Source organism: Corvus cornix, chromosome 6 (genome assembly GCF_000738735.6).
Source record: "Corvus cornix cornix isolate S_Up_H32 chromosome 6, ASM73873v5, whole genome shotgun sequence".
Classification (NCBI taxonomy): domain Eukaryota; kingdom Metazoa; phylum Chordata; class Aves; order Passeriformes; family Corvidae; genus Corvus; species Corvus cornix.
The window spans coordinates 30553739-30581122 of record NC_046336.1 but is presented as its reverse complement, the minus strand read 5'-3'; the positions used below and the strand labels follow the sequence as shown (position 1 = coordinate 30581122).

The following is a 27384-nucleotide window of genomic DNA, read 5'->3' as shown; positions in this document are numbered from 1 at the left end:
AGCTCAAATGCACTATGGTTGCTTCTGCAGCTTCTAAAGAGCACACCTCCATGCATTACAGCCTGGGATGCCAGGCCATCTATAGGTTCTGGTATAAACGTGATGCCTTGTGAGTTATTCTAATCCTGTGAACAAACTTGTCATGGTGAAAGATGAATTGATTTCTTTTTTTGTTTGTTTTCTGTTAATTAACTTCTCTTACAGTTATTTGTTCCACTAAAATATACAGGAATGTGGGAAGTTGGCACTCTTGATTTATGGCTTTTGCCTCATAATCTATTTTTCAAAAATGCACTATTCAAATTTGCTTTTAGTGCTAGATGAGAGATCATTAACCTGCTCTCTTGAGGGCAAGCATATCGGTAAAGGCAGGCAGAAGTTCAGGAAAGCTACACCTCCAGATAACATGAAGGAAAAACTCTTAAAATGCAAACATGGCATTGCTACAGCATGATTACGGGATCCACGGAAAGAACAACAAACCGATAGCTACTGCTACAGAACATGGCTGCATGGCTTCCTTGGGTGTTACAGCCCAAGCTCTCAGTCGAAGCCCTTGTGAGTCTCTGAAGTGACTTCTTAGATATCCTGTTTGCTGGCATTCAGCAGAATTCAATACTGTCTTCTAGGTCTGAAGTTTTCTGTCTCTAAAAGCCTCTGAGGGACTAAACCGACATTACATTCCCAGGGAGTTCTGTAGTCTTTGCAGTAGGGACAGGTGGATGGATTGGATGGGTGTCTTTGTTGAACTCCCCAACAAACTGACTTTGGGGGAGAAGGTGCTGCAGATGGCAGACCTGGTCCTGGCTCTCCTAAACCCTGGTGGGCTGGGACATCAGTGTGCTGGTGCCTGGCTCTTGGGATACCCTTGCCAGCCTGGGCTCTCACAGAATCACAGAATGGGTCAGGCTCGAAGGCACCACAGGGGCACATCTGGTCCAACCTCCCTTCTTAGCAGGGTTGTCCTAGAGGACGTGGCACAGGGTTGTGCCCAGACAGTTCTTGAATATCTCCAGCGAGGAAGACTCCACACCCTCTCTGGACAATCTGTTCCGGTGTCACTCGCACGGTGAAGAAGTTCTTCCTCCTGTTCTGGTGGAACTTCCAGTGCATCACTGCAACACCGTGCCTGTTGCTTCGTGTCCTATTGCTTGGTGCCATCGGGAAGAGTCTGGTTCCTGGTACCCCGCCTTCAGACATTGATATACATTAATGAGTTCTCGGAGTGGTGCGCCTTAAGTAGGGTGTGGGCGAGCCTGCGGAGGGCGAACAGCCGCTTCTTCCACCGAGGGAAAATACCCCGGAGAGGCTGTGCCCGAACTCCCGCCGTGGCACCGGAGGCAGGGAGCGGGTACCCCGCCAGTGTCAGTTCACCGCGGGGCTGCTCTCGGGGGCACCGGGGCGGCAGGTGAGGGTCGTGCTGCCCCGGCCGGGGCTGGGCAGGCGGCGACGAGACGAGCCCCCGCAGGGTCCCGGTGCCACCCCAGCTGCCGCGGACTCTTTGCCGCGCTACAGCCGCTCGCCCCGCGCTGCCTGGCGGAGGGAGACGTCGCGCGGCGGCGGTCTCCATGGCAGTGGGGCTGCGTGGGCGGAGTGGTCGGGGCCGCAGCGCGGCGGGCGGGTGCGCGCGGGAGGGAGCGAGGGAGGCGGTGAGGGAGGGAGCGCGCGCCCCCGGCCCGCCCCCGCCCCTCGCTCGGTGTTTGTGTCGGGCTGTGGCGGCGGCGGCGCGGCCGAGGGGTCCCGACCCTCCCGCCGCTGTGAGCCCGAGAGCCCCGCGCCCGTCCCCGCCCCGCGCCCGCCATGCGCGGCCCCTAGAGCAGCGGGCTCGGCGGCTGGTGCGGTGCCTGCGCGGCGGCGGCCATGGCGGTGGAGACGCGGCCGGAGCTGGTGGGGAAGCGGTTCCTGTGCCTCGGCGGCGAGGAGCCGCCGGAGAGCGGGCGCTGGCGGGCCGGGGTCATCCGCGCCGTGTCCCAGCGGGACTCGCACAGCCCCGACCTGGCGGTAAGAGCCGCGGCTCGGGCCGGGCCGGGGGCTGCGGCGGGGGGCGGCGGGCCCGGCGTGACACAGCCCTGCGCCCGGCCGGGCACGGTGACGTGGAGCCGGGGGTCGCGGCCGGCGCCAGGCGCGGTTCCTCGCGGCGTGTGCGGCCCCTCCGTGCCCCGGCCGTGCAGCCGCGGTGAGAGAGGGCCGGTGCCTGGCCTGGCCACCGAGGGACAATCGGGCTGCCCCTGGAGCAGCAGGGGAGAATGCGGCTGATCCGGGGGAATGCAGAAACTGCCGCCGCGTAGCACTGTCCGACTGGGTCCAACACGCTGGTGAACGTTGTTATTAAAAAAATGTCATTGTTTCCCTTCCTTTCATGTCCGCTGTCACTGTTTTCCTAAGGGGTGTAGGAATGTGCGTGGAGGTTAGCGAAGGAGCCAGGATATGCTCTGTTGTGCTCAGACACACTCTCGCTGTGGGGGGGAAACACGGCCAGGATTTCCTTGGGTTGGTGTTCTGAATGCATAATCTGTAAAATGGAGTTTTATTGTGCTCCCCGGACTTAGTCGTTATTTTGTTCGTGAATTCCGCAGTCACAGGAGCGCTGTGTTACCGCTGTGGTTACCTCCTTCCATGTTTTTATGTTATTTAGTGCTTCTGAAAGCACATTTTAAAATATCACGACTATGTAAATGGGCATTACGTAGGCTGAAAAAAGGAATCACCGGACTGTGCTGGGCAATCCATATTGCTGCTGGCAAGGGGGCGGCGTTCACAGCCCGACACGGATCGGGAATGTTGCCTTTTTTACAAACTCATCAGGCAAACAATTGCCTGGTGTCTCGATTGCTTAGTTCGAGAAGTGTGAATCACAGAATTAAGAACTCTTGTTTTCGTTCACTTCAAGCTTTGTTTCAGAAAGAGAGAGCGGACTTCAGATGCTACTTTTTACTATATTTTGGGTTGGTTTTCTTGGGGGGTTTTTTTTGGCATATTGTTCTGGATTTTTTTTCCCCATTCTCCAGCTATAATTCAAGTAGCATTCTGTTCATGCCCTTCTTCATGAAATGGCTTGTGTTTTCAACCTTTGGCTATATGTGAGAATCGTCTAGAACGCTTTATTTTTAGAACCTATTTTGGATGTTTTTCTTGCAGGGTAGTCTCTAGAATCTGTATACAATTATGGAAACACTGAGTAAGGTTTAAGGAGGTATTTACTAATATTTACAAGTCAGAGCCATAATTTGTAAACTCTAGGGGCAGAGCTGACAGAAAGAGAGAAAGGCATTTCAGGGGCTGTGTGTGCTGTTAAATGAAAGATGCATGCTGCCTATTGTAAAAACTTGCTCCTCTTCCTGACTTTGGTGTCTGAGTGTTTTTCTCTTCAGATGCTCTCTCGTTACTATTCTTGATAATTTAAAGAAGAGCTGTCATGTTACAGCTGGTTTCTGAGGCAGGATGACTAAGGGTGTGCTTATGTATTGTAGTGAAGTACCATTTGGATAGATCTAGACTACCTGAGAAGCAGGATGGATGCTCCAGCTGCACTTCAGCATGGGTGCAGTGCAGTGCTAACGTGGCCATATTCCTTCTGGTGTTCAAGCTAGCTACACAGCACTGCATTATGCTATGTAGATACGCTCCTAGTCACCTACGAGTGCTGGAAGCCTGGGAGGGTTTTGAAAATACTTTCTAGGTCTAAGGAGTCTAACACTAGTACTTAACTACGGCAACATCATTGCCCCCTTTAAAATGCAGTATTTGGGGTTTGTGTTACGTGTTCTCTCGCCTCAGAGCACAAAGAAGTATAAATCACGAAGGGGGTGGATAGAGGAAAAAATGATAAGGTTTCCTTTAGCAACAGGTAGTTTCTGTCGGTTAGACTCTCTTTCTGCATTTATAATTAACGTTAATTTCTTGTTAGTCGATATTTCCTAATGTGATTATCATCTCCCCCTGCCCCCAGCAAAGGACAAGGACGTTTTTCTGTTAGCCCTGTTCTACGTGTGCTATCCTAGCTGGAGTAACTACTGCTCTTATCCTTCCATGGCTTTTGTTTTGAGGTGGCCTTCCCTGTGAATAGCTCCAGAGCCTTCTGCTCCCCGTCACTGGAGTGAAGCGGTAATTCTTGTTGACAGTTTCATTGCTGCCCACAGGGTGCAGCATAAAAATGTTGAAATTGACTTTTTGTCAATTTTGTGTTTTCCTGGTCTCTCAAGAATGGGATGGATGAATGAGAAATGCACAAGCTGCCCTGAAGCACAGGACAGGAGGAGGGCAGCAGTGGGCATTTTCAATGTGATTTGCAACTGGCTAGAACTGAGTTACCTTTTAATCCTGGCTTTGAAAGGAAGTACTAATTGCACTGGCTTTGTGTCTTTTCTTCCTGAGTAAGTGTGAACTCCCCAGTCAATTTCAACCAGTTTAAGAACAGGGAGAGGTTTGAGAAAGACTGCTTTCCCCCAGTCTATGAAAGTTGACATCTGAGAACCCTCTCCCCAAAAAAACCATAAAGGTAAGGAGGTCATGGCATTTGGTGTTCTCCTGGAAGTGAAGAGGCGATCTCCAGCTGGCCAGCCAGCATGCATCCAGTTTCAAACCAGCTACAGCATATGCTGCCTCTTTCTTAGCGCCATTCAGAGACAGGTGATGGAACTGATGGAATGGGAAGGTGGGTTTAAGGGCGTGACAAAGAGCTGAGCATTAACAAAAGTGTGAGAGCAAGCCTCAGTGTGTGAGTATGGGAATATATGGGCAAAGGGGGAGTTTTATGGGGTGCAGGAGCTCAAGGAGACATGGGCAAGCGTAGAGGCAACTGATGTAATTAATGTTAAGTGGCCACAGGGCTTGTAGAAGCAAATCCGGAGGAAACTGAGCTTCATTAGTTCTGCCGTAAACAGAACTACTCATTAAATCAGGAACTCCAGACCTGAAGGCTCGACTGGCTGCTCTGCACCTTTGAGCAGGGAAATCAAGAGGCCAGGTTTTGTATGCTGCTAAATTTTTTTCATGATTGTATTTTTATAGCTAAATTAATGATTAATTCCATAGTTTAAATTATTGTTTTGATAAGAAAATATAGGAAAGAACTCAATTGTAAAGTATTTTCTTCCTGCTAGGTCTCTCCTGCTCCATGAAAGTATATTAAATGACTCTTTCCTTATACTTTTCATGACTACAATATAGCTGATATGTAGTATCTTTTTTTAAATGCATTTATTTACAAAGAGAACACTATCAAAGTGTCTTTTCTCCCACTGCTTTATAGCCATTTTGCCTTCCTCAGCTTTCCTGTTAATTCCCCACTAGTGGGGAATATGGTGAGGACAACTGGTTGTGAGTGCTGTTGGTCTCCTGGAGTATGAATGCTCTTGCCATTACATGAGACCCTGCGTGTCAGGGTGTGGAAGCCATGCCTCTTTCTTAGTCATCCTGTAGTGTTTACAGATGTTGTAAACACCTGTCATACAGGTATAATGTATGCAATGTATAAAATCTAATCCAGGAGTTTTCTTGCTGATTTTCATGGTCTGAGTCATCTTTATAAGTTAGACCTCTTGATCTTTCTTTTTTGGACATTGCTGTTGCATGCAAAGCATTTGTTTAAAAATAAAAACAAGGACAGAAGTTTAATATATGTGTTTCTGTGTGTATTTCTGTATGTGTTTCATAGCCATTGAGAGAATTCATAACTATTTTCAGCTTCACACCAAGTGTTGTTAGAGGAAACTGGGAACTCTATTTTTCCTTCCTTCTAAATGCCTGGAAAAGCCTGTGAGCTGCTCTGATTACAGTGATAACTCTGGGCAAATAAAGAAATGGCCAGGAGGTAAGAGGTGGAGTCAATGCCCTATGATCTCCCTGGTCTTTACTGTCCCATAAGAATTGCTTTCTGGGCCACAGGTTGCAAACTGCAAACCTTTGACGTGGTGATGAAAGAGAAAATGGAAGTAAACTTTTAAACATACAGTGTGCAACTCTTAATAAAAAAAAAAAATCTCAGTAATTTGTAAGTTGATGTTTATTGATGCATGAATTTTTCTGCCATGATGCTCTTGGTTTGGCAGACAGCATAAAAATGGAGTTGGTATTCTTTACTGCATTATGATAGGGAGGCTAACATTTAATAATTGTGCATAGAGAAATATATTGTGGCAACAAATCACCACATTAGATACTCTTCATAAAAGCCTAAATATTAATGATAGTTTGAAGCAGCTGTGTCATTTTTATTTACGATAAAGTCAGTAAGATATAGTGGTATAAACAATACACTAACACTTTTGGTGAATTGTAGTTTTTTAGTATCTCATATTTGGTAATTTGCAAGCACAGAATTGTTAAAAATTCAGTAAGTCTTGTAAAACCATTTGAAGAGAGTATCAGCAGATTGTGTGTCTGTTTTAACTGAATTTGCCTCCACTTAACAGTAAAATGGAAGTTCACAAAATGTAATGGAAACTTACTACTGCTGTGTTACAGTTAACATGAAAATAATTTTAAATACTTTCGGATAATTGGAAAATAAAAGATATTTTAGACGAGTACTCCATACACTGATTAGTTTCTCACCAAATGATGAAGTTAAATTTTCCTTCACTGTGTGGAGCTCCTCTTACCTAAACTTTTTACACACTGTAGTTGTTTTCATCTTCCTGCTTCTGCATTCCCAAAGTTTCTGAATGCCATCTGGCTTTGTCATAGAGGCACAGAATTGCACTTCTGTAGGTTACACTTGGTTTCTGCCATATATTGATTTTTAGTGCAGTCTGTTGCATGTGGTCCTCTGTTCTCCTTTTGCTAAGATAGTGTTATAAGGTGAAAGTGCATGTGTTAACTTTTGAACACATTTGAGCTGGTCTGTTTAAAAATGAAATTTCTTTTTTTATTCCTTGTTTTAGAAGTACATGCTCTGCAGCCTTGAGTTGTTAACTTTGACATAAACTGGAAGATGGAGAAAAATCTTCAGTAAAATTATTGTAAGAAGTAAACAAATAAATATGCTTTGAGCTAGTTGTGCACAGCTTGTTGGTGGTTAATGGAATTTAAAAATTCTGTATGTTTCTGTACTAGCATCTGGGTTAAAGATGAAGAGCAAGTTGTTGGTGAGGATCCTGTCACGTTATTTACTTCAGCTATTGGAGATGACACTAAAGACGTGCCAGAGGTTATCTCATCACTGCCACCTCTGAATGTTGTTGTAGGATGTGTTTTATGTGTGTTTTGAATCTGGTTTGAAAGGAGGGGGAGAAGCTCAAAACACGGTAGGGATTTAGACAATTTTCAGTTATTCTTGCTGTTCTGTATCAGTATTGATGCCAACAAGAGTCTTGTAAGTTTGGTGCATGTCAGCTGGGCAATCTTGGCTAAGCAGTAAAGAAAACTTCCTATTTCCTTTTGTGTTTCTAGTAAGGTTGAGCTTACCTGTGCCTGTGAATGTCGCCTCATCTGTCTTCCAGAGTTAGTTCAGGAAGGAGTATCTCTTTCACAGTAATTTGACAAAAATCAAACCAAGGAGTATTCCTATGAAATTGACTGCAAGGATTCAGTGCTTTACGCTCTGCCCTTCCCTCTTTACTTCTTTTACTAAAAGAAACCTGAGTATGATGTAGATCAATAAGTAAATGTACTTGCATTGAAGGATTTTGAGTAAAGTTTGTTTGAATGTCAAGATTGCAAAGAGAGTTCAGGTGTCCTGAGCTAGGGACAAATAATTCAATTAATTTGCTGGCTAGTTGCAGAGTAAGCAACAGTGAACAAAGTATGGAAAAAGAAAGGTTTTACCCTATAGTTAAATCTTTCAGGAGGTTCTTAGAAAGATATATCAAATATTAATTTTAAAAATTGCTTTTGCCTTTTATATGTTGTGCATATAAATACTGTATTATTCCAGATTTGGGTTACCTCAGATTTTTCTTTTTCTAGAACTCTGTGTGAATCTTTGGAGCTGTCTCAAAAAGTACGGTATAGCCATCATAAAGAGTTGTAAAGAATGAATAACTATTTTATAAGAAGCCATTCTTCTTGTGCACGTACCAGGATCTCAAAAACTGCTTGAGAACAGCAGAACTGTTAATTTAATGTCAAATTGAATGAATTTTAAAAGTGGTACTTGGGAAATTTGGCCAAAAAGTCAACTCAGCCTTCTTCTAATCCTACCATCACTGAACTGTAGAGATGCTTAGTTCCATCAGTGATCTTGAATCTCTGCTGGGATTAGGCTTGACTTTCCCTTTCAGTTGGACTTGGTAAACTGCTTCTGCTTTTGCTGAAAAAAAGTAGCTACACATCATCCGAGAAGTTGAGCTGAAGTTGGCAGCAAGTGTTTTTCTCGGAAGAGACACCTCTGTGCTGTGCTGTTACTGCCCACTGTGGTGCTCTGGGCACTGACATCCCATGTTGCTGCAGGGAGGGTTTCCCTCCTCACACTGCTAGGTCGGGACTGAGGCGTGCTCTGCTTCTAACCAGCTTGTCCTTGGACACTGGTGGAGAATTCTAAGCTAAACTAATGCTATGTTGTTTCACTATATTGATTCCTCCAGTAAGTTACTATTGTTAGTTGATGTTATACCTGTGCACTGTAATTTTCATGTTATAAGAAAGAATGAGAGCAGGGGATCCAGAGAAGCCTCAAGGACTTTGCTGTGTTTTGCTTTCTAGTAATTTTCTTTAAAATACTATTATTTTACTTGAAATAGCTGTTGCTATGTTTCAGAATTAAGTGGAATGAAGCAACTTGATTTGCTCCTGAGGAGGTTACTTTCATGTACATATAGCAACTGGCTTTGAGCTAATTCATGTACTCTGTTTGGAGCTTCATGGGCACGAAAGATGCAGGGTGAGCATTCAAAGCATCTAGTTTGACCCTCCAGTGGCAACGTTTTTAGAAGTTTTGGAGACTGTGGTTCCACAGACATTTCTCTTGGTGGCACTGCTGGCTTAATTTTTTTTTAACCCTGAGCAGTTTCCTGATCGTTCACCATATGGCACTTCAAGCAGTTGTACTGAGGCTGAGGAGGTGGTATGGGATCAATTCACGGGTAGGAGCAGCTTAAGGCGGAACCGTGCTCAGGAGAAATGTCTCTGGACCATGGCCTGAATGAAGTTGAAAACTGACTTGAATACCTTTGAGGGTTGTGTGCAGTCCCTGTAGCTAGTAGATGTGTTCAGCTATATTGCAGTTGAATTAATGATACTTATTCACATAGTATGAGTAATTTCTTCTTTCAGCTGAATAAAGAAATAAATGTTCACAATAGTGCATAACTTGATCATTTGATGTCTGCTGATGCAAGATTGACTTACAAAAGCAGGTTTTGGAAGAATAGGTGTGAAACTAAATGCTCTGAGGGAAACCTAAGCATCTCTATGTTAAAATGCATAAACCTCTGATGACTCAGTAAAGTGTGGCCTATAATACTTCTGCATCAACATGAAGATCTTTTTGAGTGTTGTGAACAGCACTATAGCTGATGCAGATATTGAAATGATTGCAGTGAGGCTTTACTGCAGGTAACTCAAGTAGACACCACTGACTTACTGTTTGGGTTGTGTCACCATGGTTATAGTTTTTCACTAAGAGAACAGGGCTCTTCAATCAAATGATGGTTTGAAATCTGAATTTTGATTGCTCTATGAAAAAGAGAGCACTTGCTGAGTCACTGCCAGGTGGTCCAAGTCAACTCTCTTCAGTCCTGCATGTCTGGAGGAGGGACTGGAAAAGCTGTATTTTGGAGGAGTGTTGGCAAGCATAGTTAATTTTGAAACATTCCTCCAGCTGATTTCCTTATTTTTTGGCTTTTCTTGGCTTCTCTTCTTTCCTGAAACATGGAATGTAAATTTATTACCTTTCAAAAACAAACAAAGCAGCCCAAAAGCCAAAGTCAGGCAGACAAAGAAACTTGTTGGGGTAATAATAGAAAATACGTGATCTAGACTGTTCAGTCAGTATAGAAAATCTTTGAGAAGGAGAGCCAGGAAATTGTATTGAAGTCTTAGACTGGAGTTTGTAATTAATCTGTACTTTTTATTGCACCCTAATTCTTCCTACAACATAATTGAAGACTTCAGTTTTTCAGCCTTTATCTTCATCAAAGACAGGAGCAAGTGCGTGCAATCAAGACATGGATGGTGTGAGCAGCTTTTAGTGGGGAGTTTAATGAGTTTTGGGCTGTGAACCCATGGTGGGATTTAAAGAGTTAGGAACTAAGAGTGGTCTAGTTGCCAACATTTTAGTCAAAAATACAAAAGCTGATACAGTTGAAGACTGAATGGAATGATGTACTGTGGCCTTCAGAACTGGTGTGATGCTTTGCTGTCACATCTCTACAATTCTGGCATATGGCTGCACTTCCTCAGTGTTTTGTTATAGGGATTTGCAGCTCAGGGACTTCATCCAGCAGAGGTCTTTGAGTTTTGTAGCCCTTCCTGGGTTTTTCATAAACGAATTAGTAGGAAATCTTTTTGAATCTCTGTGAACTTTTCAACATCCTCTGACAAAGAAGGGTCAGGCTTTACCTGTGCATCATACGCAGGATTCCCTTCTGTTGTTTCAGATATGCTTTGGTCCCTGCGTTGTGAGGTACAAGTCCACAGTCACCCCTTGTTTGCCATTCATGATTTTTTCATTATTTTTACATGGCACTCAGGATTTTATTAGCTCTGCTCTGAGACTTCATACTCTTCTCTTGGAGCTTATAAATGTGGCAATTTTCCTTTACTGTTTCTTGACTGAAGAGACAAGGAGGTATCTGTTCTGTCTGTCAGTCCCTACCAACCCTGTCCAAATAAATGTCTCTTTGAACTAGATTATTCCAAAGAGTGCAGTTTGTTTGCTTATCTTAAATGGCTATCTCCACCAAGATGTGTATCTTCACATGATTTCCTTTCTGCAGGTTGTTTTGAACAGATTAAATTTAATACTGTTGAGTTAATTTTTTTTTTTTTAGGAATAAGATAACATTGTAAATTAGTTCTAAATTTTTAAAAATTATAATTTATTTCCTCACTGGAGTATATAGTTGATTTTTCTTTTCAGTTTTGGTAGCAAAATTGTCTATTGCAGATGCATTTACATTTAGTATACCCAGATGCTGGTCAAACCTTGGTGGTAATCTATTTAATAGCAGCTAAGCAGTGAGTAAAGCTTCAAAAAAAAGTGAAGGTGATAATGAAATATTTCTGGCTTACTAACTGTTAATTCAGGTGTGCTGTCCTAAATACACCTGATCCTCCTGTATATTATCATATTTTAAATTTTGTATATAGGTCAGAATGTGATATGTGAATATTTTTAGATAATGTCATGATCACTTCTCAATTAAATAGGTAGCTTTTCTGTGTAACGGGGTCCTTATCTCCTTCTGCATGATCTTTTAAAAGAGATAATATATTTTGACTCATTTAAAGAAACTTCAATTTGTTTTTACAAATAAAAAATGTTTCAAATGCTTTGTTACTTTGTAGTATTTTGTCCTTTAAAGGCTTGTAGTTTAAATTAATCTGTTTCTTTTGTTACTGATTGCTTTTAAGAAGATTTCAATTTAGTGAGTCAGACCTAAGACTATAGAAAATGAAAAATGTTGTTTAATAAATTATTCATTGATTAACTTTATAATTCCATCAGATGGTTTCTTTTGAAACTGAATGTAGTACTTTAGTAAATGATTGTAAAGATTGTTGTATTTAAAATTGAAAGATTTGGCTTTCTGTTGATGCTTAGAAAAATGGCTTGCTGATACTGCTTAATTCAGGGTTTTTTTGAGTTCTGTAGTATTGCCTTGTTCAGGTAAAGTGAGATGTGTGTGTATACCTTGGCATACTTTTCCCTGTCAAAAATTTTTTGACAGTAAATTTACTGATACCTGATTTTAATTTTTTTTTAAAATTATAACTTAAAAATGCATTTGAGCATGGCTCATGTTTCAATAACATGGCAAAATTGATCGCTGCTCACTGGCTTCGTTTCAAATGTGATACACACAATGCAAGTCAAGTGTTAAGTTTGCCCATATATTATTCTTCTGCTAGAATAATGGCCAAACTTAATAGGGCTCTTCAGTTGGTACCTCTTAAATGGAGGAAGTTTGTATCTCCAGAGGATTCTTAGGTTGTTGGCTGAGGTAAAAGGACTCCATTCAATACCCTCTTAGGTTCTTTTCTAAGATGTGTTTTATATTATGGTAACTACCCATTTCCAGGTACCTGGAACTTGTGTTCCAGGAATGTTTACTGGTATGTTTGAAAGAGTTTAAGGCTTCAGTTGAAATAACCAATTAGTTCTATGTCTGTGTTTTTCCTTCCTTTTTTACAGAAATCTGGTTTTGGTCTTGGTCTGCCTTTAAGAAGTATGTCTTCAGTTAAGAAGAGGACAATGTAAGGACATGCAGAATGGCCCTTGGGAATCTTAGGATTGAGTTAGTTAGTGTTTGGAGGCAGGAAAGAATGGAAAAGAACTTTTCTTTTTTCTTCCCTTTTTTTTTTCCCCTGAAAAATTTTTTATCAGTTCTTGAGCTTTCTTTAATCAGGACTTCCTATGAAAAGACTGGGCAAGCATGTACAGAAACTAGAACGTATGGGTCAATCAGCAGAGGAGGCAAGGACAGAAGAGAGGACTATGATGGTTTGAATGTAGAAACCCATATACAGTTTGATGTAATTTGACAATAGGGAGGCTCCTTCTGTCTGCACAAAAGGCAGCATCCCGTCCTGGAAGGCTTCTGGCTGCTCTGGGTCCATTCTCTAGCACAAAGAAATATTAAGAAGTTTGTAAACAAGGAAAGTCTAAATGTTGAAGTTCAGTACCTGAATTGATAGCTTTTTTCAAATCTAGTGGTTTCTTAAACTCAGGGAAAAAAGGAAATCTCAAAAAGCATCTATTATTTAAGGTCAGAGCACAGGCGTGAAGCTGGTATTGCTGTGTAATTAATTACAGCTTAGGCCATGTGCAGTTCTTGTTCCTAAAGCTGTCAGTTTGGCATTTCTTATGTCAGTTGTAGAACTGAGGGGGTTTTTGTGGCTGTTCTTAATTGCTTTGTTTTCTTCTCTTCCCAGGGCTTAGCTGTATCTGCTTGTTATTTGTCAGGTCGTGGCTGCAAAGGGAGACTCACTTGTAACATTGCAGGCATGGGCTGCTCTTCCTTGGGACTGCATGTATAGGACAGAGAGCCTGAGCTCAAACCTTACTTAGAATTACAGGGTTTCTGGGATAGATAACTATAGGCTGGCCATCTAAGTACCATGGATAATAACACAGCAGCATCATTCTGGGAGTTAGGAAAATTTCTGGAAAGTTAGGTCTTGGAAACTGCTTTCCTAAAACATACTGTGGTGGAGGGAGATGGTGCCTGATAATGTGGTAGGTTTGGACTACCTGTGGCACACAGAAAAGTGGTTCTGAGTGTGTCTGTGCTAGTGCACTCATATTTTCTCTAAATTTGTGCTGCTTGGTTGGCTTCCCTTTCAGCTGATTTTTTTTAATCTAAGATTTTAACTAAGGCTGCTGTTGAATTCTTTCAGTTATGAGAGCTCAAACAGGCAGGTAGCCTTGAAGGGGATTAGTTTATCAGATGTCTAGTAAAGTGCAAACACTTTCTGCAGCTTTATCCACCCTCAGGCTATTGAAGTGTGATCTTATTGTCTGAACCGGTGAGGCTACAGAATTAACCTTTTTCTTCAGTGTGGAGAAGTTGGTGGGTTTTTTCCCTTTGGACCTTAGGAGACAGTGATGTCTAATTTAAATGTGTGTTTTGCTGAAAGCTACTTTTAATTAATACCAGGTGGTTTTTTTCACCACATCAGTATTCCATACCTTTATTTATTGGGCCTGTCAGCTGGGCAGTGGCAGCATGAGGTTTGGAACTGCAGGCCTGCCTATTAGGCAAGCAGCCAGCTCTCCATCAGTAGAGTGTACGGATTTACAATTCATTTGTTTTGCAAGCTTCGTAAGAAATTCATTTGTGGGCAAAAACATCCAGATCCTCTGACATTTGTCAGTAGCTGCAAGTTAGTAAGGAAATCTTGACTGGAAAACATGCTTAAAAATTATATATATATGTATGTGTGTGTATATATATATACACACACCTAGAAACAATAGTAGAAAGTAATAAAAGAACTTGTGTGGTTTTGATATATTGCCTACTAGTATTGGCATTTATGTGATAAAAACTAGAGATGTTTCATAGGAAAATGGATATATCTGCTTTGCAACAGAACTTGAAAATTGCTGCTGTAGTACTTGTGTGATGGAGTGTGCAGGACTTAGCTCTGCTGTGTTTCATTGGCATTGTTGATTGGGAGAGGAGAGCTAAGGGGGTTGGGTTTGTGGTCTGTGTCACTTGTAGTAGTGGTGAAGGGTGATATGGGGAGCAGTAACAATGGACTAGGGGCAGTATACGCTATTAAGTTGTGCTTTGAAGTCTTTTTCTATTTCTCTGTTGGTTGCTTCTGTGTAATCCTTTTATCTGTTTTCCAACACTACTGACATTTTTTAAGATGGAAAGTACTTACTCATATACTCTAATGAAAGATTTTACTAACAATCTGGAAGAAAACGAGGTCCTGTTTAGCAGTCATGCCAAATGGGTTAATGCTTTGAAGGGTGGTTAGCCTGTGCCATTGGTTTGAGCTTGCAATGGTCTTTAACTTAAAGTGTATGTGCATTATGGGAAATGCACTCCTAGGGAAAATAATAAAATTAAAATTTTTCTACAGGTTGTAGTGTATAAAAGTAATTTGCAAAGAAATCTTTAAACACTTTCATGGAGCACTTAATATCACAGTCATTGCAACTAGAAGGCATTGTTGAGGTGCTTTGAAATGAGTGCTGTTAAATAATATCCCCATGCATCTTGCTGTGTTCTATGTTTTTTTGTACCTTCTAGTTTTAGAAATATCCAGCCAAGGTAGCCAGCATGAGAAAATTGGCAATGGAAAGTGGTATGCAGGGAGAAGGTGTCTTAAAGTAGCGTATTAGACTGAGATCTTTCTGAATACATGAGTGAAAATTATTGACACTGCTTTTAATCTTCTCTCATCCTGTGCAAAGCACTCAATCTGATGTTTACCAAGTCCTGTTTAGCATTTCCTGTACCCTGCCTACCTCAGTGGTGAGCTGTATTTTAATTTCTCCTTAGGTCATATCTCTTTATTGCATCTTTCTATGGTTAGAGTACTTCAGGATTCTCATAATCATCTTGTCCTGTCCTCACAGCTGGAAGACTCTAGTAAACCTCCCTTCCCTCAGGAAATAAGATATAGTTAGCTAACTAATAACTTTCATTTTTATTGTGAAAATCAAACCTACTGAAACTATTGATTTCTCATTTAAAAATAAAAGACATAGAGGTTGCTTCTGGTAATGGTAGATGGTTACACAGGTCTGTTGGCTCTGCTTCTGTGGGCAATAAATTGATTTAGTGGTGTATTTTTGCTGAAGATGATCTGAAGGATTGGGGGTAGTTAACTTCAAAAATGGACTTGTGTGTATGTGATTTTGTTTGAAGGTAAGACTGAGATGTTCCAGGGTAAATAGACTGTGAATCACATGATAAACTTTTGCCAAGTCTCAGTTCTGAAATGGCTGAGATTATGGTTTCTGTGTCTATGCAACTGTTTACTTTGTAGGACACTCTTTGACCAAGACCTCACTGTGGTAGGTGCTGTACAAACACAGAGCTAAAATTGTCACTGCCACAGAGTTTCTGAAATCCGGAATGACAAGGAGCTGAAATGAGGTTATAATGTGTATTGTTTGTGTCCAGCAGCCTAACCTTTGGGAAATCTTTTGACAGAGGAGAGTAGGACAGATTTTCGAGGTGTATAGCAAAGTAGCTCTATTGGTGTTTCTTAGTTGTCTGTCCAACATGAAGGATAGCCAGGGATAAAACTCAAAAAGTGGCAGGTTGAAATGGATTTTTCCTTTTTTTCCTTTCCTTTTTTTTTTTTCCAAACGTAGCCAGTGACAGGTTCTAAGTACACATCAGGAGTGGGACTTGGCATTTTGTAGCTGAGTCTGAAGACTTTGAAACCAAAATCCCAATATGTTACATTAATAGAGAAAGGAGGCAAAATGATGTAGAAAAGACAGATACTGTCATTATGAACGATTATACAGTTATTGTATAACAGCACTGTGTGGTGCTGTGTGTAAGCAATGTGAAGTCCAAAGGAAAAAATGATGTAATAACTGAAGTACAAACCCAGGGTAGGACTTAAAGATAGGTAAGGGTAAGGACCTTGAAGGAGTTGATAGAAACAAATAGTATTGGGATGAACACTGAAAGTTCTGTCTTAAGCACAATATGCTTGAGGTGCAAACTATGTATGTTAGTATCACTGAGGGAGTTTTAATGGGTTTTGTGACCCTAACCATAGGATTGTGCTTATAAGCAGTCTGATTCAGCTCCTGTTATAAGTACATTCTGAACTTCTTCCCCCAGCACAGAGAATGTATTTTTCATTTCTATCACACATGTTTTTTTTCTGTGGTATCAACTCAGGAAATAATTTTTGAAATGGATTAAACTCGTGACTTTTGAACTGCGCGCATATAATTTGTGGTCTAGGAAGCTAAGTGCTAAGTGAAACGAGGTATTTCTATTGAAAGTTTGTGAATACTGATCTCGAAGTTTGAATGCTAGCAATACCTTTTCAATCCTAAAGGCTTTGGAATCGCTTTATTTGAATGTTTTTCTGATGATTTAGTAGGCCCACCATCACTGACATCTTGATGACAGGCTGGTGGCAACTTGAGCTGTCAGCAGATTTTTACATGTATCACTTGTGATGCTAGTTGTGTTTTATGTTATAGATGCAGCAAAGACCCCTTGGTTTTGACTTTATTGTAGAGGTTTTAATAACTGGGAGTGACAGAGGAGTTGAGTAATAATCAAATTAACCTGGATTGCCTAAACATGTAATAGTTGAGATCCTTTTTCTGTGAGGAACTGACTTGATTTGTCAAGATGTCAAATTGGTCACAAGCCAAGCTAATCACTACTGTGGGTTGCATCAAGAAAGACAGAAGAAGTGCTCCATATGTTCTGATCTGTATTCATTCAGTTTTGCCTAACAAAATTTTAGGTGTTAAGTAGGGTTTGTGACACCTCCTTGTTTTAACATTTCCAACCTGTGAAAGTGGTAAAACATGGTGAAATATGGACTGTGCTGTTGTTAAATGCCCTCTCAATTAAGTTCTTAATTCTTCCACAAGAGGACAACCTTAGGGAGTTGCTAGGAGAAGAAGCAGCTTTGGTGTGCTTGCAGTTGTCTGAGACTTTATGCTTCTTGAATTGGGAGGGAGTATTTATCCTAATTTGATAATTTGGAACTACTATGAATATTTTATATTGACCAAGTTATTGGAATGCTTAACTGTGTGAACATATTGGTTTAGTTTAATGGGAAGGAGGAGGTGGAGGTGTCTAGGGAAAATAGGCAGGAACAGAAAGAATTTTGTGTCTTGGCAAAGAATTTGAGTGCTGTTAAGCCAGTGACTCTCTCATCCCTTGTGTTTTGGGGTTTTTTTCTTTGCTTTTTTTGGCTTCTTTGTTTTTAATTAAGCCTACAGGACTGCTGTTGTAAAAGAAGATTTAAAAAAAAAATTTTTTTCCACATTTTCAGCTCCCACTCACAAGTGTGGGTTGTAATAATTCAGGCATTCGGACTGAGATGTAGGAGTCCTGAAAATGGGTGTATCTGAAAAAATCAACATAGCCTTAAGTACCACCACAAGATGTTAAAATAGACAGTCTCTAGACTTCGTTCTCAATCTTCCTCTCATTGTGCTTAAAGAAAAATAGGAAATCAGTTTGGTTACAGGTTCGGAAAAGGATCATCCGAAGTATCAGTCAGTAAACAAGGTAGAGCCAGGAGGTGACGAACAGTACTCATGATGGGTCACAGGGCTTTGTCAAAGAGCACAATTAGAGGAATTGCAAGTATAAGTAAGTTCTGTTGCAGCATCTGGGTCTCTGGAGGTGGATGTGCTGAACTATGATTGAGAGCAAAACTTAGCTCTGTAACTAAACCCAATTTCTACTTTTCTTCAGTTCCCTGCTCGGAGAATTGATTAAGTTTTTGTGCCTTATGATGAGAGGGAGTCCACCTTTATAAGGTAAAACCTTGGTGAACCTGCAGCTTTTGTATCCTGTGCTTTTGGTATGTGTAATGTAGTAGGCTGTCAGCTAAAAGGGCTACTGAGAAGGGAGGTCATCTAGATTTAGCAAACATGTTAAGAAAAAATAGGAGCTCTCAAAAGATGGGCATTTGTGACTGTATTAGGGTGTAAGCAAACCAAGTTTCAAAGGTAGAGAAACCATTGTTAAATGTTTTGGTGTAGGTGGTGGGTAAAACCTCAATGTGGTTTTCAGCATCTGAGTCTTTGAAATGAAAGCAGTGGGGTTGAGGGGATGGGAGGAGGGAGTGGAAGAAGTGCTAAAATAAGTTTATTTCCCGGGGGAAAAAAAAAAAGATTGTTTGGAACATGAAGAGAGGAGTAAAATTAGTGGGTTTATGGCACTTTGCTGAGCGTATGGTTTTTGGTGTTCACTGAAGTTTGTTCCTAGGCTCATTTTCCCAAATAAGTTTCGTAGGCTTCCCTTGTGGATGAGGGCAGAGAGAGCAGAGATTGTTATTTTCTGAATGATGTCTTGCTCTGGCAGCTGGATATTTCTGTCCTTTGTAAATGTCTCTTTAATGAGCTCCACTATTACTGCGGCTGCTTAGCTTCCATTAGGCACGTAGTGCATTGGATGAGGAATGTTACATTCTGGAAAGTGCAGGTGCAAGATCCCAGGATTTTGATGTCTGTGTTGCAGAATGTGTTTACTGTGGTGGCATTAGATGTGCTGGCAAATCATTGTCTGGTGCTAATGTAGCTGCTAAGCATTGGGATAGAAGCCAGCTTAGTATTTTCTGTGAAAGAGAACCCTCTAAAACAGTACTGAATGCACAGGTATTGCGTGTGTTTGCATTCGCAGATAGCTGTGGCCAACTTGTGTCTAATGTTTCACTTAGCTGATCTTTGCCCACCTTTCTTCCAGAGCTGGTTTTGCTAATGTGGCACTCTGGGCTAATTAATCTGTTGCCAGTTAAGTACCAAAACTCTTGTGTTTACTTAGGCAAATGAACTGCTGCACTGCAGATGCAAGGCAGCTGCAGATCCTGTATAATTGGCACTTGCTGGTGAATCCTGTTCTGGTTTATTGATGAACCTAATCACAGAAAGGAAAATCTAGGTTTCTTACGTTAGAAATGGCTATTTACTTGTCAGTACAATATATAGCACTGCAAAATTCTGAGCCATAGTGTTCAGGACTCTTGGCAATAAAAGTAATCCATTTAGATAATCTAGTAATAATCATCTCTTGAATAATTGAGGCTATGAAGCTTTATTGTAGGTTGTCTAGCTGAGTTTTCAAAGCACATTTAATGCAAGCATATTTTCCAGAAAGGGTGTTTAGGCTTGATTTGAAGGTTCCGAGTAGTGAATCCATTGTCCTTTGTTAGCAGTTAATCATTGTTGCAAAAATACTATTGAATTTCCTACTGAGAAGCACAACAGAGTGAATTTTAAGTCATGTGATTCCCCTCTCACTGTTCTGCCGCCTGATACCAAAATTGTCTGATGCTTTTGTGATTTTCGCGTTTAGTTCTTGAGCAGAAGCCTTGTGATTAACAGATTGAAAAGTCCATGAGATCTTGGAATCCTCCAGTGTTGTCCAGAGGCAAGCTTTGAATACAAAAGAGAGAGCTGAATTTTCAAGTGAATAACATGATGCGTTTGTTTAAGTGCAGAGCTTTTTGAAAGATACGAAGCATCAATGATCATTGCTGGTATGCTTGGCTTGGTTTTCAAAGTCAGCTGTGCTTAGCATAGCTGAGAACTAATGGAAGAGATCTGCAGCCTGTTAGAAAGAAACTCAGTTCCTCAGTTCATCTGGGCACTGTCTTCCCCAAACTGGAGCTCATACGTGGGGCAAAACAACTTTATGAAGATTGAGTGTACATGTTTGCTGTGAAACTTCCTGTTGCCCAGTCTGCATAATTAATTACTTGGGGATATAAATTTATTAGCATTCTGCTAATGAAAAGCCATCTGGTGTAGCATTAGGTTTTTGTCACACGACAAAGTCTCAGATCCTGGCAGCACAGACAGCATTATCACTGTCTTCTCAGCAGATGATTTGTTTGGGTTATGCAAATACACTTTGCCTTCATAAACAGCAAAGGAGAAGAGAATCACATACCAAAGAAGTTTCTATGAAACTTCAGTACCTATCTATATAAAAAACTTGGGAGCTGCTGACTGTGGAGACATTTTAATGATGATAAGAAATATTTATTCATTATTTTAGTCAGAATAAAAAGAAGTAAAAAGAAAATCTTGAAGGAGCCCTAGTTGTGACTTTGTCAAAGTGGCCTATTACTATCAGTGTTTTTCTGGGGAGTATTTCCTGGTAATATTTGCAAGTTAGAGTCAGATTTTTCTGTCTTTGTTAGTAATTTGATTATATGGGACTAAATGGATTTTCCTGCCTATTTTCAGTAGCTTTTCAGCACTCTTCTACATCCTCCATTTTTTTAAAGCATGCTTCTAAAAATGTGAATATCTGAGATAGATGCAGTACTTCAGCTTCAGTCTCAGAAAATGTTGGCTAAAATGATTTTGTTGGTTTTGGTCTCTGATGTTCTCCAGAGTTTCATTGAAGGAGCAGGTATGTACTGTCTCTTGCTATGGCAAGGTGCTGTAAATCATTGATGTCTGCTGGTTTCCTGTGTCTCTGGAAGTTGGGCCTTGGGCTCCTGATGGGTTCCAAACTCAGTGGGAATGTTACCAGCATACTTAACTCTGAGTGTAAGGGAAAAAACAATACTATCTTAAACACTTAGAGAAGTTGCCAGTTTTTCTTCTGGGAAAAGAAATGATAGTAAGCTGTGCTGGTTTCTCAGGCCTGAGAAGTAAGGTTTTTTTGTGGGAGTTTTTGGTTTGTTTGGGGCTTTGTTTTTTATATAAATTTATTAACTGTTACTTTTTTCCTAGGGTTTTTACTTTTATTCCCAGAGACAGTGAATTTCTACATTCAAATCCACAACTAAAATTAAATACCAGAAAGAAGCAAGCTAACACTTGTTAGTATCTTTTGGATGCAGTTGTGGCTCCAGATTTATTCTCTTTCTTGATCTACTTTTGTTCTAGAAAGTGGACCACCCTCCTACTGTCCAAGAACTCTCCTGATTGGCTCTCCATCCTGACTTGTCTTGGTGTGGCTCTGGATACTCTTATCATTAATTCTCTACATGTGTTTTATTTCTGTATCTTCAACATTTCTTACATGGGTTCGAAGTAAATTTCTGAATAATTTGTGAATTTAAGAACTTCACAAAAAAATCTTCTGTTAATGGTTATTTACCTCGTTATTTTCCATCTTTATGCAAAACACCCATTTGTGTGGGCAGCTTTCTCCACTGTTTGAGAGGCTTGAGAGACTAGGACCAGCTGTGATTGAATAGAACCTTTTTCTAAAATACATTCCAAGCTACAAGACCCACCTCGGCTGAGAAAGGAGAGCGTGTAACTGGTGAGGTCCAGCACTAGGGCTGGACTTCTTAGCTCCTTCTTGCTCTGTGGAGCCTGAGTGGGGTGACAGCAGGGACACAGGACTGCAAACTCCAGTGCTGTGAACCAACTGCCAGAAGGACATGGTGAGGAAAATAGGGGAACTCGAGCACTAAAATGGCTGCATTTCTCCTTCCTGGAGCATCCTCGCTTTGCTTCAGCACAGACATTGTCATCCTAGTTTGCTCTTTCCTCATCTCACAACTGAGACGCCTGGCATTGCCTATCCTATACTCTGACAATAGCACTACTGTGATCCAACCCTTCTCCCTGCAGACAGTCTTCCCTTTTTTCCTTTAACCCTTTGTCCTCCTGTCAGTCTGGAAAACAGCAGTGACTCTGTATTTCGCCAAGGAAGAGTGCACCTGAAAGGTCACATCAATACTCTTTGAAATGTCTGGACAGGGAAAAAAGTAGGATTAGCTAAATTGATTTGTTTAGATGTGAATAGAGGGTTCCACCTAAGCCCCAGTGTACTGAAAGTAAAAAAACCAAATCAAACCATCCCCAGCCCCAACTGGCACTCAGAATCTCTGCTGTGAATACAGTATGAACTGCTTACTGATTGCCAGTTTCCTGAAGCGAGGTGCAAAGAAGTTGGAACCGCTGTCTTGGCATGAGAGGCTGGCTCTCACAGGGCTCTTCTCAGAGGAAATTTAATCATAATTTCTTCCTAGTGAAGGAACTTCACTAGATAGGTATGATGTGCATTTCATCTCCCTCCCCAGTGTTATTGCACACTAAGATCTTATGCTTTATTAAATAGCATCTGTAAATTGTTTGGCATAAAATATCCTGTTTTAGAAAGACCTACTTAAAAAATGAAATGTTTAACTAGAAGAAATACTTTTGACTTTTTGAACAGCTTATCAGCATTAGAAGTGCAGTATTGCTGGAAACATATGCTGTGTGGTCTTCATATAAATGTATGAATTTCTCACTGAAAGGGAACTGTGCAGCTATTACTGGTATACTGTAGTATAATGGTCTCATTTGCAGTTGTGATTTAGTAAGCTGTACCAGATTTCGAGCTGTCTGCATTGCAGCCTTTTTGTTATTAATAGTTAATGATACTCTCTGTCTGTAAGCAGATCCTTGCTTTCGGCCTTCCCTCCCCCCTCAATCCTTAGGATTTTATGTTTTGTCCTCTTAACTGGGAGTGGGGAAATGGGTACAATTGCTTTCAGAGCTAGCAAGGCTATTTTGTAGGCAGTCTGGACAGATCTGGCTGGAGAACAATGCGAGCTGCCCTGTCACAGGCCTGCTAGGCTTGTCTTGACTGTAGGCATGCTTATCACCCACACACTGATCGTCTTGCAGGGCAGTGCAGTGTGCTGGCTTTAGCCTGCTGATGACCCTGGATTATGTTCTTGTTCATGACATGTCTGCACCGAGTGCGAGGTTCCAATTATATTTGCCTTCAGGCGGTTCTCAAGAGATGGTGGGGGGAGGAGAGGGCAGGAAGAAGAGAAATCATTTGTGTAACTTAGAAAAGACTTTGGAAGGACTGTTTCAGGGAAGAAATCTGAATTTCCAGTGTAATCCTCATCTCAGACTTGTAAATCACAAATACAAATAAATTCAAAACCTGAGACTACCTCTTGGGTTATGTTTTTTTGGTTTTTTGTTTTTTTTCTTTTTTTTTTTTTTTTTGTTGTTGTTGTTGTTTTTGTTTTTTTTCTTCACAAAAGAAAGTCTGTTAAAGTGAACTGGTTTTGTTTAAAGGATAACTTAAGGAGACACTACATCCCTGAACAAAACCACAGTTTTCATGTCTTGTACTTTGGAAACAAGTAAGACAACAACGAATTCTGAACTGGAGCTCGGAAAATGTTTTATTTTGCCACTTTTTTTTTTTTTTCAAATTGAGTAATATCACCAAAAATGCTTGGCTAGTACATTCTTTTTCGCTACCTCTCTGCTTGTCTGTTATCTCTTCAGTTTCGATTTACTTAAGCTTTGCTACTGCTTTTTACTGGTAAGCAATCTCTTTCAAGGCCTGGGGACAGAGAAGGCGTGAACTCTTCACATAGCAGTGAATGGGTGATATTGTCATGCCAAATTCATGACAACATAAACTATAATTGAGCCATCAATGAGGCTTTGGAAGTGACTATTCATAGCTTGTCCTGCAAACAGACATTGAAGAAAAAAGACATTGTGTTTTCAGTTACAGCAACAGTTCTACAAGCTTAGTTTGTATTTTCAGTTAGAAGATTTTCCTACTAAAAATGTGAAAAGCAACTTGTGAAGAGAAGGACTTCCCAAAACTTTGGAACCAGTTGGTCATAACTTTCATGTTAGTGTTCAGGTGACTGATGTAGTTGCTTATTTGCATTTTGAAAACTAATTCAAGTGGAAAGATTTTCTTTTGATTTTTCTTTTTCAAAATATTTTCGTTCTTATTCCCAGAAGCAATGCAAAATACTGACAGACACCCTGTGCACGAGAGGTTTGGCAAGTTTTCATTAAGAGTACCCATGAAGGACTTTATGTGGAGTCTTCATGTCATTGTGCTGTTCACAAGGGCATAGAGGGCACTTTAAGCTGTCAGTATGTTCTGCAGTGCTTGGGCAGAGTTGCAGTGAACTCATTGTGTCTTATATCGGGAAAGTTTGTTCCTATAAACTGTGGCTACAGCAAGTGGTGTTTCATGTAGTTTTATGTGAACAGCTACAAAGAAACAGCTGTTTGCTGTGTGGTAGTGTGCTGGTTTGGCATTTTATCTTTAGGAGAGATATCTATATCACTGGTGGGCCCCAAGAAAGCAGCAAGATGTCTATGAAACTTCATTGCCTCTCTATTTGAAAATACTAAAATTTCATTGAGCTGTCCTGTGGACAATACACTGAATGCTGTCAGTGGTCAGAACATTTGGGAGCCACTTAAAATAGGTTAAAAATAATAAGGTCTAACCACTTCCCTTAGTGAGATTTTATAGGCTGTTCCTCTCGCTGAGCAGGACTCTATCTTTTTATTAGGATACTCAAAGTTCAGAGGCAAATTTCTAAGGGAGCATATGCAGAAGGCTAGGGAGCCTTCTGTGGTAAGGTACCTCGAAGGGGAATACAAATGAAACAATTCAGATTGTCCCAGAAAGCCTATTTAACTTGAACCCAGATATCTATAACCAGCATATCCATTCCAGCATAGTGGGTCAGTGGAACTTTCAGAAACATCAAGATGTTCTGTAGAAAGGCGGTTGTGACCAGTGATTTGATGGCTTTAATGGATACCATTCATGATCAGTTTTTTGCAATCAGTGGTTCTCTTTGCTTTAAGGAGAGACAACCAGCCTTCAGTGTTATGAATTCTGTCCCAAGGAGAAAGGAATGAAAGGCCTCTTAATTGCAGGTTGCATCTTGCATTGGCTAAGACAAAGAAAACACCATCCTCTCATGTGCTACTGTATGTGCTTTGATGTTGCAGACATCAGTGTTAGAGTCACTGAGTATTTGTAATTGCTGGCAGGAGAGTCTTACCTACTTATTTGCACTGCATTAACTTGGGACTTGTGCCCTAATCTAAACTGACTTCATTCAGCAACAGGACATACAGCTGCTTTTTTACTTTGAGCAGCTTTAATTGGTACAACAGCTCTCCATACCTCAGATTTTGATGTGTGGCAAAAAAGTAATCTGCTTTTCTAGCTTGTCCTTGACCTATGTCAGTCCTCTACGTATATCAGTGCTTTTGTGAGCTTTCAGGCAAGGCAGTGTGAGGCTAATGGTATTCCCTCACTTAGGGGTTGTGGCTTGAGGCAACCTGTGTCAGTAGAAAGTCTGGGTAAACTTACATTCGTGCATTTTGGATGTAATAGGGATGAGATGGGAAGGAAGCTGCACTGGAGATAATTAATAAAAAAAAAGGGAGGGAAATGCCTGTTGGTTTTCAAGTTTGTAGTGCTGTCTTGAGCAATAACTGTGCAGCTGACTCAAGTTAGAATATACCTTGCTCAAGATCTTTATTTTCCTTGATACTCTTTCAGAAGAGGAGGATCTGCCTATTGTTTTTTACAGGTTTTAAAACAGATTTCTGCCTGTAGCTTCTAAAGCAGGTTTTTTATGATTCTCTCAAAGTTCACTGGTAACCCAAGACTTTGTTAATTTGTTCTCTGCTATGGCCCCAGTAAAAGGAGTGGTATCAGTGAAGTAAAACAGGGGGTTAATCCAAGTTGTTTCTTAGCCTTACCCTGACAGAGGTCTCAACATGCAGATAACTGCTGTGCTAGGTAGGTAATGTTAAATAGAAGACTTTAAAAAACTATTAAAAAGAGCCAAGAATCTTCAAATTCTTCTATGCAGCAATTCTCTGCACAGCAGTAGACATCAACCCAAATGCCTTATTAGTACCTTTCAATCACCTGCTTAAAACAGAGTAATTTTACGATGAAAGATGATATTTTAAAGCCTGCCAAAGATCTGTGGGCCACATTATCTTCTGTTTCCACATCATCACACCATGCTAACCACATAAATTGGATACCTTCCAAGAGGGTTGAGTATCTTTACAGTACTCTCCAATTCTCTCTAGCAGTCATGGCAATTGAAAATTAAAACAACAGTGTATAAGAAGTTTGATCTCATGTGCAAATGGATGTCAATAATTTTTTTTTCTCTTCTCTTTTCCTCCCCCTTCTTATTTTCTAGGCAGAACAGTTTATTATTAAGTTGTACTGTCAAAATTCACTGGGGAAACATTCACCAGTTCTTTTGTCAAACTAACAGGGAGCTTGATAGCAAACTTTGCCAGATTGTTCTGGGTAACAGTTAATTACCAGAGCAATGCTTCAGTCTCTTGGTGTTGCAGATACTGGTATTACTACGAAGATAGATTTCCGATTCGCAATACTTTGCTGTTCCTCGAGGGATATTAAGTGATAATGCAATAACTCTCCTTTGAACAAATTTTCACTGAGTGCAAAAACCAGCAAAACTTTGGTATGGTTTAAAGACTCAAATACTTCACTTATTGCAGGTCTTTGTGGTTAAGGAGCTCACAAAATTTTATGGGCTGTCTTTTGGTAGCAAAGTCTGTAGGTGTAGTTATCCATTGACATGACGATGCCTGAAACATCCTTAGTCAGAAAACAGAGTAATTTGTGATTTGTTTTCTGTAGAGACCTGCAGGTCAGTGTTACAAGGTTAAATCTGGCTGTCCCATTCTGTAATTTTCTGCAGCAGTCTTGGGGTTCCAGAAAGTGAAAGATTTCCATGAGGACACATTTCAATTGCAAAGCTATTTGTTGTTAAGCTTGCAAAGCCATCCGCAACTAGGGCTAAATAGTTGTCATTGCATACATTCAGAAAGGACTGCATTGGTGCATCAGCCTTTTTTTAAAAAGGCAAATGTAAGACAGGTTGTTTTTCAATGGTGAACAAAGGGAGAAGATATTTGTCTCGGAAATATATTCACTCTTTCATTGCCTGACAGTCATTCAATCAGTGATTACTGACTTTCACATGGGCCGTTTTGAAAATAACCACTTGTAAACATGAGGCTCCTTCTATCTGATTCTATGCGGAAAATGGAGATGCTGTGAGAAACAGCTGGGTTAGGTCAGTGTTACATGAACAGGGAGACAAATACCTTGTCCAGAGCAGTCCAGGTGTGGGAATGGTTGGTTGTAAATCTGAAACATTTTACGGTTGGAGTGATTGACAAATTCGCCAATCATCTTTTTGGCAGAACCTCTGGTTCATAAAATAGTCAGTATATTCTGAGCCTGCTGCCCCTCAAATGAGTAATTCCTTGAGTAAGTCAGCTGCTTCCAGAGAGGC

The 27384-nt window shown here is 40.8% G+C and overlaps 1 protein-coding gene across 3 annotated transcripts in view; it reads left to right on the top strand.

Annotated features, from left to right (window-relative positions):
- The first annotated feature begins 1815 nt into the window (after window positions 1-1815).
- JMJD1C (jumonji domain containing 1C) overlaps window positions 1816-27384 on the top strand; it is a 158834-nt gene continuing 133265 nt past the window's right edge. For 2 of the 3 annotated variants that reach the window (XM_039554089.1, XM_039554088.1), the window contains exon 1: window positions 1816-2001. In XM_039554089.1, the coding sequence (XP_039410023.1) occupies window positions 1861-2001 (141 nt within the window). In that variant the 5' untranslated portion in view covers window positions 1816-1860. The remainder of the gene's footprint in view (window positions 2002-27384) is intronic. The other variant, XM_039554090.1, reaches the window with a different exon arrangement.